Raw genomic sequence first — 13,376 nt, 5'->3', positions numbered from 1 at the left:
ACCTGAAAAAATGAAGGCGCAGTCATTAGGCGGATCGTGAAAGAACCATCGGTCGCTGTGAGCATTCCAAATGTGCAATATTGCTGAACACTAAGGTGAAATTGATGCAAATCATTCGGGGTTAAAACCACTCACCATAGGTAGCGTGGTTCAGGGTTGGTGCTGTTAACGAGACCGCGGGATTGAAAAACCTCCGTGGTGTCTCTGGAAGAAAATACATGCACACGTTTTAGAGTTGTGCCATTCACATGGGAAAGCCGGTACTCTAATGTGGAAAAAGGGAAAAGGAACTTACTTGAGCCGAATCAATCGGAGCTACAGAACGCCGTCAGACCGAGCCCTAGGTGAATTTCCTGATAGTGATGTAACCATGGTTACAAGGTCATGGGGCGATAGGATAGAACTCGAAGACAGACTGAAGTCTTCATGCTGGAGATATGACTGATCATTGCAAAGAAAGCGTAAATAGTTCAAGAGGGCCATAAAATAGTATATATAGAAAATAATGCGATTAGTATATTGCCTGGGTGACCAGGACAAACGAAAGGAAATACGACCAGGGTATAATCACATAGAACCGTCTTGGATCAAGGGCTGACAGTTCCATTAATAAAGGCTCACTTGAAAAAGTGCAGTTGCCACCCTTCTGGAAGCAGTGCAATTGTTGTGATGACTGCACAACGGAAATTAAGAATTGAAGAAATTGCGGCCAGGGCATAAGGAGATACGTAGACCAGTTCTATACATAAAAATCAATGCAATTATCACCCTCTGGCGTCTGAAACCCAGGGACATGGAGTCATAAGCATCCCATTATGCGTGACCCTCCCTGTGCCAAATTCCAACCATAGATGTATTGTTACCGTAGTTGAAAATATCAATCAGTTAGAACCTTAACAGCCTTTAGAGCATTGAAAAAATGGCGTACCTACCATACATGGGGGTATAAGCCACAGCATTCCTTCAAACAATGTTACACTGTACCAGGCATATTTCAACATTGGAGGAAATGGCGTACTTCCCAAACATGGGTGTAAGGCCATGTCAATGATAGTAACAATGTCTAATCAATATCTCAGATGGGAGCAACTTAGCTGAATGTATGACAGTGGCTCAATTGGAGTCTCCTATAATAAACATTACACTTTGAAGAGCCTCACGGTAATATGGCCAGTTGGGAAAATGAACTATCATGCTCATTGAGACCATTGTCAATCGAATCAAAGAAATACATCCATTTTAACTCCCGTGTATTAAGAATCCCTGATATGTCTCCACCCCGAGGGCCTAGAGTAGCCTTTTCAATTACCACCCATTTCAGACTATCTGGGGAGTGTGATAGTGCCTTGAAGTGGTCCACTAGTGGGGCACCCTGTACCTCACATCTGATCCGACTTTTGTGCTGTAGGATCCTGACTTTGGCCTTTTGTTGGGTTTGCCCGATGTAGATCTTATTACATGGGCAAATTATCGCATAAATGATGTTCACTGAGTTGCAATTAGTGAAACTCTTCAACTTGATTTTGTGATGATGGTATTGAAATTCTTTGGTTTGAACGGTTGAATCGCAGGCTTTACATTGGCCACATTTGTAATGTCCAGCTCTGGGTGGCAAGTCCCACATAGATGCAATAGTTGGTTGATCAGGTGTCGATAGTAGAGATCGTACCACAAAGTTTTTAATACTCTTGGCCTTCTTGAATGCATGTAAGGGTGTTGCAGATTGATTAACCTCATCTGATACCAAGTGCCAATGATGATTGATGATATGTTTAATCTTATTGCTCTTTGTGTTGAAGGTAGTTACACAAACCATGCGTTGTTCATCTTGAGTATCTTTCACTCTAGGTGTAAGCAGTTCGTCTCTAGGATAGAACCAAGCACGTTTGCGTGCCTGCTTGACCAGACGCCTCGGGTACCCCCGTTGGTGAAGTCGGTTGGCCAGATCCTCTGATTCGGAGAAGAAATGTTCTTTGACAGAGCAATTTCTTCGAATCCGTAGAAATTGCCCCAATGGCAAATTGTCACGAAGAGCTCGCGGGTGGTGGCTGTTATAAGAAAGCAGTGAGTTCCTTTCAGCCGGTTTCCGAAATAGTTTGGTAAGCAATATCCCAGATTCCTGATAGATGGTAATATCAAGGAAGTCGATGGTTTGACTGTCAGATTGAATGGTAAATTTTACATTGACCGATTGTTGATTAAGCCAGGTGAAAAAAGAATCCAGATCAACTTGATTTCCATTCCAGATTAGAAGAATGTCATCGATGTACCGCATCCAGAGACCTATCTGGTCTCTGAATGGGTATCTCCGAATTGAGGACTGTGTCTTCCTCAAAAGCCGCCATATAGAGGATAGCCATATCCGGGGCGAAGGGAGCCCCCATCGCCACTCCAGAAGTCTGTAGGTAAAATGTATTCATAAATATGAAGAAATTCTTAGTCATCGCTATTTGAAGTAAAGCCAAGATAAAATCAGCTGGAACCTGTACACGGGCAGGTCGTCGTTGCAGACAGCGAGAAATCACCATGAGAGCCTCTTGTTGAGGGATGCAAGTGTACAATGAAACCACGTCACATGTGGCTAATCATTGTTGATGGGGATCAAAAGGCAAATTTTCGATGATGTTAATGGTATGCATCGTGTCCCTTAGGTAGGATGGAGTGGACTCGGCCAGGGGTTTTAGAAAGAAGTCTATATATTTACCCAATGGCTCGAGGATGGAGCCACATCCCGAGACGATGGGACGCCCAGGGGGGTCCACCATACTTTTATGGATTTTGGGTATAGTGTATATCGTAGCCAAGCGAGGATGTTTTTGATTGAGAAATTGAAATTCATTGTCTGATAGGAAACCTTGTTCGAGGCCGGCCTGGGTTAGTTCCAAGATTTCAAGAGCAATGGCTTTGGTGGGGTCACTTCGCAGTAGTTTGTAGCTCATGTTGTCATTGAGTTGGCGAAGAATTTCCGATTCATAGGTGGAGGAGTCTTGAACCACAATGGCCCCACCCTTGTCCGCAGGCTTAACCACTACTTTGGTGTTTAGAGCTAGTGACTGAAGTGCAGCCTTCTCGATCTTACTTGTATTGTACCTAGTGTTGGAATTGGCGTGAAGGAGTTGTTGCACATCTCTCCACACGACAGCCTCGTATGCCAAGATTTTATGTGACATGGTATTAGCATACGGGACAAAGGTCGAGGGTGTTCTGAGTCCAGTCACTGATAGATTGGGTTGTGATTGTGAATTGCGAAAGAAGTATTTAAGTCGAATCTTGCGGAAGAATCGGAAAAGTTCAGTGCGTTCAATGAAGTCATCTGGTTTGTACGTGGGGACATAAGAAAGTCCTTTACTGAGTATTTTCAATTCGTAATTACTCAAAGTATGTTGAGATAAGTTGACAACAGGATTGGATGCATTCATTGTCTCTACCATCTGTAAGTTTTGTTGCGAGTCGTCCTTTCGCCATGTTGCTCGGGTTGGAACTGAACTTGCTTTGAAGCTTGTCCGCGTCCTCCATCCCAGTTGTTCGGATTGTGTTGAGGGCCACGTTGTTGGCTTCTTGGCCAATTGGATCCTCTGCCCCGAGGGGGTCTCCATGGACGTTGACGTTGTCCTAAAAAAGTATTGTACTGATATTGTTGGTGATCGTAGTCAGAATAATTGTAAAAGTTGCTGGGACCAGCCTGCTGTTGATCACCTTCAGAGCTGTAAGAGGAATCTGAAAAGGTTTGAAAGTTGCGTCTGCCGCGATATGAACCACGGCCTCTATTGATGAATCGGCCCTGATTGTCTTGGCGAAAGTAATCTTCTTGTAGGTATGGGTAAGTTTTCTTCTTGTCGTATAAACGCAAATCCCTGGCTAATTTCTCGAGTTTGCGATTCTGAGTGGTTAAATCAAAATCCTTCAGGGATGCCTCCAAGTTGGTTAGTGTTTCCTTGGCACTGGCAAAATTCGCATCAGCAGCAATCTCGGCTTTGAGTGTCTTAATCTCAGCTGCGATCAGGTGGATTTGTTCAGCAGCGGTTTCAACCCCTAACACCATCCAATGGCGGGAGCAATTGTTTGATATATGGCTGAACCCTTCTTTAAACTTTGGCACTTCAATGAAAATAGCTGGTTCTATTTTAATTTGTAATCCCACAGGGATAATGTTCTCTTTAAGATATCTAGTGAGAAGATGGCCGTGCCAACGGGTACGGACCAACTTTTTCTCAAGACGCTCCAGGCGTGAGATCTTATCTTTCAGGGTAAAGTCGATAGATGGAATGTTAGTGGAGAGGAAGATGTTATCTGGATTGTCCAAAAGTCTCTCTATATAATCCTCAGAGTAGGAAAGAAGTTCTCTTTCCACCATCGTGTGTTGGCAATGATGGAATGGAACAATGAAACCTCGCAGACCAGCGTCTGCACGAAGTAAAGTATAAATAAGGGGGTTTACCCAAACAGAGTCACTGGGACCTGGGTTCGAATAGTACTAGGAGGAAGGGGTCCCAGTGTAAACAACAATTACTACACAATAATCAAAACCTGACACATATAGAACAGTCACTAGCGCTAAACACCAAAGTAGTGGTTAAGCCTGCGGACAAGGGTGGGGCCATTGTGGTTCAAGACTCCTCCACCTATGAATCGGAAATTCTTCGCCAACTCAATGACAACATGAGCTACAAACTACTGCGAAGTGACCCCACCAAAGCCATTGCTCTTGAAATCTTGGAACTAACCCAGGCCGGCCTCGAACAAGGTTTCCTATCAGACAATGAATTTCAATTTCTCAATCAAAAACATCCTCGCTTGGCTACGATATACACTATACCCAAAATCCATAAAAGTATGGTGGACCCCCTTGGGCGTCCCATCGTCTCGGGATGTGGCTCTATCCTCGAGCCATTGGGTAAATATATAGACTTCTTTCTAAAACCCCTGGCCGAGTCCACTCCATCCTACCTAAGGGACACGATGCATACCATTAACATCATCGAAAATTTGCCTTTTGATCCCCATCAACAAAGATTAGCCACATGTGACGTGGTTTCATTGTACACTTGCATCCCTCAACAAGAGGCTCTCATGGTGATTTCTCGCTGTCTGCAACGACGACCTGCCCCTGTACAGGTTCCAGCTGATTTTATCTTGGCTTTACTTCAAATAGCGATGACTAAGAATTTCTTCATATTTATGAATACATTTTACCTACAGACATCTGGAGTGGCGATGGGGGCTCCCTTCGCCCCGGATGTGGCTATCCTCTATATGGCGGCTTTTGAGGAAGACACAGTCCTCAATTCGGTGAACCCATTCAGAGACCAGATAGGTCTCTGGATGCGGTACATCGATGACATTCTTCTAATCTGGAATGGAAATCAAGTTGATCTGGATTCTTTTTTCACCTGGCTTAATCAACAATCGGTCAATGTAAAATTTACCATTCAATCTGACAGTCAAACCATCGACTTCCTTGATATTACCATCTATCAGGAATCTGGGATATTGCTTACCAAACTATTTCGGAAACCGGCTGAAAGGAACTCGCTGCTTTCTTATAACAGCCACCACCCGCGAGCTCTTCGTGACAATTTGCCATTCGGGCAATTTCTACGGATTCGAAGAAATTGCTCTGTCAAAGAACATTTCTTCTCCGAATCAGAGGATCTGGCCAACCGACTTCACCAACGGGGGTACCCGAGGCGTCTGGTCAAGCAGGCACGCAAACGTGCTTGGTTCTATCCTCGAGACGAACTGCTTACACCTAGAGTGAAAGATACTCAAGATGAACAATGCATGGTTTGTGTAACTACCTTCAACACAAAGAGCAATAAGGTTAAACATATCATCAATCATCATTGGCACTTGGTATCAGATGAGGTTAATCAATCTGCAACACCCTTACATGCATTCAAGAAGGCCAAGAGTATTAAAAACTTTGTGGGATGATCTCTACTATCGACACCTGATCAACCAACTATTGCATCTATGTGGGACTTGCCACCCAGAGCTGGACATTACAAATGTGGCCAATGTAAAGCCTGCGATTCAACCGTTCAAACCAAAGAATTTCAATACCATCATCACAAAATCAAGTTGAAGAGTTTCACTAATTGCAACTCAGTGAACATCATTTATGCGATAATTTGCCCATGTAATAAGATCTACATCGGGCAAACCCAATAAAAGGCCAAAGTCAGGATCCTACAGCACAAAAGTCGGATCAGATGTGAGGTACAGGGCGCCCCACTAGTGGACCACTTCAAGGCACTATCACACTCCCCAGATAGTCTGAAATGGGTGGTAATTGAAAAGGCTACTCTAGGCCCTCGGGGTGGAGGCATATCAGGGATTCTTAATACACGGGAGTTAAAATGGATGTATTTCTTTGATTCGATTGACAATGGTCTCAATGAGCATGATAGTTCATTTTCCCAACTGGCCATATTACCGTGAGGCTCTTCAAAGTGTAATGTTTATTATAGGAGACTCCAATTGAGCCACTGTCATACATTCAGCTAAGTTGCTCCCATCTGAGATATTGATTAGACATTGTTACTATCATTGACATGGCCTTACACCCATGTTTGGGAAGTACGCCATTTCCTCCAATGTTGAAATATGCCTGGTACAGTGTAACATTGTTTGAAGGAATGCTGTGGCTTATACCCCCATGTATGGTAGGTACGCCATTTTTTCAATGCTCTAAAGGCTGTTAAGGTTCTAACTGATTGATATTTTCAACTACGGTAACAATACATCTATGTTGGAATTTGGCACAGGGAGGGTCACGCATAATGGGATGCTTATGACTCCATGTCCCTGGGTTTCAGATGCCAGAGGGTGATAATTGCATTGATTTTTATGTATAGAACTGGTCTACGTATCTCCTTATGCCCTGGCCGCAATTTCTTCAATTCTTAATTTCCGTTGTGCAGTCATCACAACAATTGCACTGCTTCCAGAAGGGTGGCAACTGCACTTTTTCAAGTGAGCCTTTATTAATGGAACTGTCAGCCCTTGATCCAAGACGGTTCTATGTGATTATACCCTGGTCGTATTTCCTTTCGTTTGTCCTTGTCACCCAGGCAATATACTAATCGCATTATTTTCTATATATACTATTTTATGGCCCTCTTGAACTATTTACGCTTTCTTTGCAATGATCAGTCATATCTCCAGCACGAAGACTTCAGTCTGTCTTCGAGTTCTATCCTATCGCCCCATGACCTTGTAACCATGGTTACATCACTATCAGGAAATTCACCTAGGGCTCGGTCTGACGGCGTTCTGTAGCTCCGATTGATTCGGCTCAAGTAAGTTCCTTTTCCCTTTTTCCACATTAGAGTACCGGCTTTCCCATGTCAATGGCACAACTCTAAAACGTGTGCATGTATTTTCTTCCAGAGACACCACGGAGGTTTTTCAATCCCGCGGTCTCGTTAACAGCACCAACCCTGAACCACGCTACCTATGGTGAGTGGTTTTAACCCCGAATGCTTTGCATCAATTTCACCTTAGTGTTCAGCAATATTGCACATTTGGAATGCTCACAGCGACCGATGGTTCTTTCACGATCCGCCTAATGACTGCGCCTTCATTTTTTCAGGTGCAACATAATTTAACCAACATCGTCAATTTGTTTACGACTTCCAGTCAGTCGGTAAGCAGTTATTTCAACTTTCTTTTACCCCCGTGTTGGCTGAACCACGACACTAAGCCACTCTTTTTAGTGTTTTGATACTAATGCCACGTGTTCCTCTACAGACACGTAATCGTGATGTAAACCCCTTGTGACGCCACGAGTGATCACGACGTCACACTGGACTTACAGGTATTTACCCGTCCAAACCCCCCCTCTCTCTCTTAGCGGAGGTTCTGAGTACTTTCAGATAGTCGATAATTACCCTTCTGGCACCATCTACTGTTCCGTGTGGAGTTGGACCATGGGTATTCTGTCCTTTCATAAGTCTATAATGTATATACCCCTGTGTTATATGGACTTCAATTCCGTGTCTAATTTAGCTTCTTAAATATTTTCATTAGGTTGCCTGCCCCCCCACCAAACCCCCGACTGTCCTGAAGAAGACCCCACAGCAAGGGCACCACTTATCCCTGCGCATAATTGAGGGTCGAAACGTCGACAACCATTCCATTTTGTGACAACTTCATGCCATAATTGTTACATATATTGTACCATTGGAAGTATGTCTTTTTGTTGAAACGCCTGAAATTTTGGTTTTCTTGTTTTTGCATTCAAATTAGGCAAGAGAATATTGCCAATTAACTGATTTTAATGTCACTTACTTTCCTTATTCTCACATCCTCACAATATCTTCACCCCCATCCTGCTCCACTGGGCACTTAGCAACTATTATCTTTCATGAATTTGTGTTGTATATTCAATATACTTTATCCCATTGATAATAAAACAATGTGGATACATTGACTGTTCTATATGTGTCAGGTTTTGATTATTGTGTAGTAATTGTTGTTTACACTGGGACCCCTTCCTCCTAGTACTATTCGAACCCAGGTCCCAGTGACTCTGTTTGGGTAAACCCCCTTATTTATACTTTGCTCCACACAAATGGCAGATGTTCCGCCTGTAGGGTTTTGAGTTTGCCCTGTGGGGGAGGGAAGGCAGGAGTGCTTGAAACAGATCTAAAGTCTTGGGGAGCATAGCCATCTTCAAGGACGTGTTGTGGCCCAGCCGAGAGAAACGTAGTGTTTCCATTGAGAGAGGTCCATTTTGACCTAGCGGAGTAGTGTCCGGTAGTTGAGCGCAACTGTTTCAGTAAGTGAAGTGGCTATTTGTATGCCTAAGTAAGAGATGGAAGTTTCGGCCCACATCAGCGGGTAATGAGTAGTCAGTTGTGATAGAAGGGCTTGTGAGACCGAGAGGTTGATTGCCTGAGACTTCTGTAGGTTCATTTTAAACCTGGACTCTCTCCCGAAGAACTGTAATTCTTCCAATTAGGCTTGCAGGGAGTGTGCGGGGTCATCCAGATTGACCAAGACATCATCAGTGTGCAGGCTGATTGTGTGCATGTCTCCACCAAAGCGAACTCCAGATATGCATGGGTCATCCCAGCCTCTTTGCGCCACCGGTGCCTCGTAAAGAGCAAACAGTAGTGGGGACGATGGACATCCCTGTCGTGTCCCCCAGCGTATTGGGTAAGGGTCCAATGTGATGCTGTTTACCCTCCACATTGCCTTCTGTAATTATTTTAAACAGAACCTGTGACCTCTGCTGTGACCCAGCAATCCAGTCTGGTAATACGTTCATGATTATTTTTCTTGGTATCATTGTTGCTTTAGGTGCCTATTTTCTTCCGCTTACAATTCATTTTAATTATCACTTACTTGCTCTTCTTTGCTATTGCCCATGGATCATTTCAACTTGTCAATGCAAACTGAGAGATGGCTGACCGAAGCGTCATGATATGCAGACTCCCAAAAGCCACCCTGAGCAGTTTGATCCCTGTACAATTCCTTTGGGATTTATTAACAGTGACAAGTTGCAGGACCTAGGTTATTCTAGCACTCTAAATTGGCTTATGACTGAATACTTGAAACCTCTTAAATAAATAAATCTGTAACCATTGAGAAGAATAAATGATTTGACTTTGCGTCTCTCTTTTTAAGTTACAAATACTCTGTGTTTTAACCCCTTGCACAATCCTTTTAATTTCCATGTATTTTGGGACAATGACATCCTCTGAAATATGCATTATCACTTGTTTTGGCCTTTAAAAGGATTATTTGTTCCCCAGCGAACAATGGAACCCCCACCACCCTCTCTGATGTCTTCCACCTCGGTATTGGGCTCTCCCTAATTCCACCCTTGAGCTCCTCACCTCTTAAAGATGGCGTCAGTTTGTTAGCAACGCAAGTGCTACTCTGGATGTTTGACTCCAGTGATAGTGCTTCTGAGAGAGTGAATATGTAATCCTTATGGCAACAGCTGCCACAGGACAAAATATCAAGCTGCTGTCAAAAGGATAGCATGTAGTGTAGTAAGTCCTCATTCAGGAATGTGGTTTTTGATGGGTGATCTTGCGGCCCATAAGGAAGCAGCCACCAACAATCTGACAAGGCTACATAAGAACAGAGCAGAGTAGGTGGCTGATTGCAGTGCAAAATACATCACTATCAAAGTATTGCCTTGATGTGCAAAAGAGCCATTGTGACCTTGCTTCCTCAGATATTCATGATGGTGTGCATGGAGACTCTTTACAGTGCCACGGGAATAACATTGTCTGTAGTATGTTTTATTTTTTTTATTTTTAAAGTTTTATATAGCGCGAACTTGGCCCTAGAAGGGTATCAGAGAGCTTTACAGATTAGTTCAATAAGTAGAAAATAGATAAGCAAGAAACATAAACGCTGACAATGTTCGTTGTAAGTCAGTATTAGGACAGTGAATTATAAACCAGTACTCAGACAGCGTGCAAGCCCTGGTTGGAGAACAGTGTCAGATCAGTATCCGGAGAATGAGTTTGTGGTTTCAGGGTAGAGATTTGTTCATTAAAAGTTGGGGTTCTGAGCTGCAAACCCTTACCCCAATACATGATCTTGAGTAGTCTATGACCCTCATTGTCTGGTTGCACAAGTTCAGGTGGCTTCCTTGTTTTGAGCAACAGCTCTGCTGTTTGCTAGACTGTTGCATGTATGTTGTTCCCCCGGCACATCACCAATCCGGGGTTATCTGTAGAAAGGGAGCCAACCAATGGTAAGCAGTGGGTGGACTCCGAGCAGCTCTTTCTTCATGGTAAGCCACAATGCTCCGAGCAACAGACAGCACGTGTGCTGTCTAGTAGACTCGACCTAAAAAAGAACCTGCAAGAGTGAGGTACAGAGAAAGGAAGTGTAGGGTGCAGTCACGACTATGCAACCCTTGTATTCGGGACAGCACTGGCGGCGGACTCCTAAGAAAAGCTTTAGGCCCCTGTATTTATTATTTTGTTTGGTTATTTATTTTTACAAATTAAACACTGCTTAGAGCTTTCTTTTTTCAGTTTTGCCATTTTCCTGACAGCTCTGTACTGGCAGCCAGAATGGCCGCCTTGCTCCTTACCTTGTAGCTTCACTGGTCTTCTTCTTTCTTGTAGTGAAGAGCATTTTTGGTACTGGTGAAACTAGGAGAACTCCCTATACAAAGTGCATTTTTGCAGCACAGTGATGCTATGCACGTCATTATGCAAGATTAAAGCCTCCAGCTTGTCTACTCTTCCCAATGCCAACCATCTCATTCCAGGTGCTGAGGCCTCTGTTTCTGATTGAAGCTGTGTTTTCAAACAGCCTATTTGCCTGGTTAATCCTAGATATATAATGTGGTGTTTGTAATTTGTTGGGTTGGACTCGATGGGAGTTTATCCAGCGGTGTAAGGTTAGGGCATGGGAGTGAACTCCATCTCAAGGGGGGATCTCCAGTCTCGTTTCCCACCCTGGTGGCCTACAGCTCCATCTCCAGTATCCAAGCGGCTGCTAGAGCCTTCACCTAGTCTAGTTCCCTGCTTTCAACATACAAGGCTGCAACCTGGTCTTCAATACTTACGTTTTATTACAACACTAATCTATAGATTTAGGTTCCTAGATATGACTATGCTTTGTAGAGCTTGTGTGAAAAGCGAAAGGCCACCTATTCTTGAGGATGGAGCTGGGGAAAAATGGAATTTGATGACTATTAAAAACAAATAGAGAGAGATATGAAAAAGGCCTGCACATACCTTCAACAGTGTCTCGCTTTGAGGTCTACCCATGGTGACATTTGGGAGACCCTTAATTAGAAGGTAAATGTAATTTAATCCTGTAAATGACACTGATGCCCCGGTGGTTGGATTAAGCTCAGTTCCTATCTCCAGCACTTCCCTTCATCAACAGACATCGCCTCCTACACCCCTGTTGTGCCAGATCCACGCGTAACCAGGTAGTAAAAGAATGAGCAGTCTGTGTTGGTCTTGTGAGGATTCCCTCTCATACGCTGTGTTTTCTCTTGCAGGAAAGAAACTCTCCGACCTCGAGCGCGTCACTTCTCTTAAAGTTTATAACTGGTTCGCCAACAGAAGAAAGGAGATCAAAAGGAGAGCTAATATTGGTAATGTATTGGAGCGTGTAACATCATGTGTCTCTGATATATGGAGTAGCTTGCGTCAGAAGCATACACACCCAGAGGGGAAGAGGGAACAGGTTGAACAATGAGGCTAACCCGAGCAAATGGAGTCTTTGTTTTTTGTATAGTGCCCCAAGTTCAATGTAGCTTGCTCATGCATATCTGTTTCTGAAACAAGGCATTGTGGGGATTTTTGAATAATGGCTAATAGTGTGTTTGATGAGATATAGAGAGATATAGGGCCAGATGCATCAAGAATTGCTTTTGCGATTCTGTAATAGCGAATTTTACTTTATTCGCTATTACAGAATCGCAAAATGCAATGTATGTAGGTTTCGCTGAAAAATGTGCAATTTCTACATATTCCTTATTTGCGAGTCACAAATTGCGAATTGCAAATAAGAAATGACGTCCCATTCATTCATATGAGCCTTAAGGCCATATGAATGAATGGGAATTGCATGCGCAATTTGGAAGTACCCAATAGGTACTTGCAAATTGCACATGCAATTTCAAGGGTACCAAATTCACAAATATGCATGTGTGCACATGTGGCGCACATACATGCCCTAAGGGTATGTATGTATGCCACATGGCACCTTGAAAAATTTACGTTTTTCATGGAATTCGCATATTACTACCAACTTGAAGTTGGTGGTCATTTGCGATTCTTTAACCCCTCCCATGCTGATGACTAGCTCAGCTCGTCATCAGCCACGGTGCTCGTGTGCTGATGACGAGCTGAGCTCGTCATGGCCGTTAGAACGCTCACACGCTGGGATAATTCCCCCGCTGTGCTGAGCGTTCCAAGGAAACGGGTGTGGCCGTAACGAGCTCAGCTCGTCATCAGCACATGAGCACCGTGGCTGATGACGAGCTGAGCTCCTCATCAGCACCGGGGTGCTATGCGCACCCCCCAGCACAGCGGGGGAATAACCCCCGCAGCCAAGGGGTTAAAGCCAGGTCGCAAATATTGTTTGTTTCCTGCATTTCATTTAAAGAATCGCAAATTGTGATTCCTTAAATGCATTTGCAAAATAGGGAATCGCAAATTTAGCGATTCCTTATTTTGTGCAGGCCTTTTGGGGTGATACATCCCATAAGGCTTTTTCCCTTCTGCGAATCGGCCCGCTTGCGAACGGGAAAACCCTTGATACACCTGGCCCATAGTTCCATAAATGAACAACTGCAGTATGGAAATCCCAGTTTCTCAGGCAAAGCGGTTGACTGCAGCCACCTGGACACATGGTGCACTCAGGTGTGCGCTTGGTGTGGT

The 13,376-nt window shown here is 43.9% G+C and overlaps 1 protein-coding gene across 19 annotated transcripts in view; it reads left to right on the top strand.

Moving 5' to 3' along the window:
- HMBOX1 (homeobox containing 1) overlaps positions 1 to 13,376 on the top strand; it is a 480,822-nt gene that overhangs the window by 406,433 nt on the left and 61,013 nt on the right. For all 19 annotated transcript variants that reach the window (XM_078649894.1, XM_078649892.1, XM_078649900.1 and 16 more), the window contains one exon: positions 11,990 to 12,085. In XM_078649894.1, coding sequence (XP_078506020.1) covers positions 11,990 to 12,085 — 96 coding nt within the window. The remainder of the gene's footprint in view (positions 1 to 11,989; positions 12,086 to 13,376) is intronic.

This window comes from Lissotriton helveticus, chromosome 6 (genome assembly GCF_964261635.1).
Source record: "Lissotriton helveticus chromosome 6, aLisHel1.1, whole genome shotgun sequence".
Taxonomy (NCBI): domain Eukaryota; kingdom Metazoa; phylum Chordata; class Amphibia; order Caudata; family Salamandridae; genus Lissotriton; species Lissotriton helveticus.
This window is presented reverse-complemented; position numbering and strand designations above follow the sequence as displayed.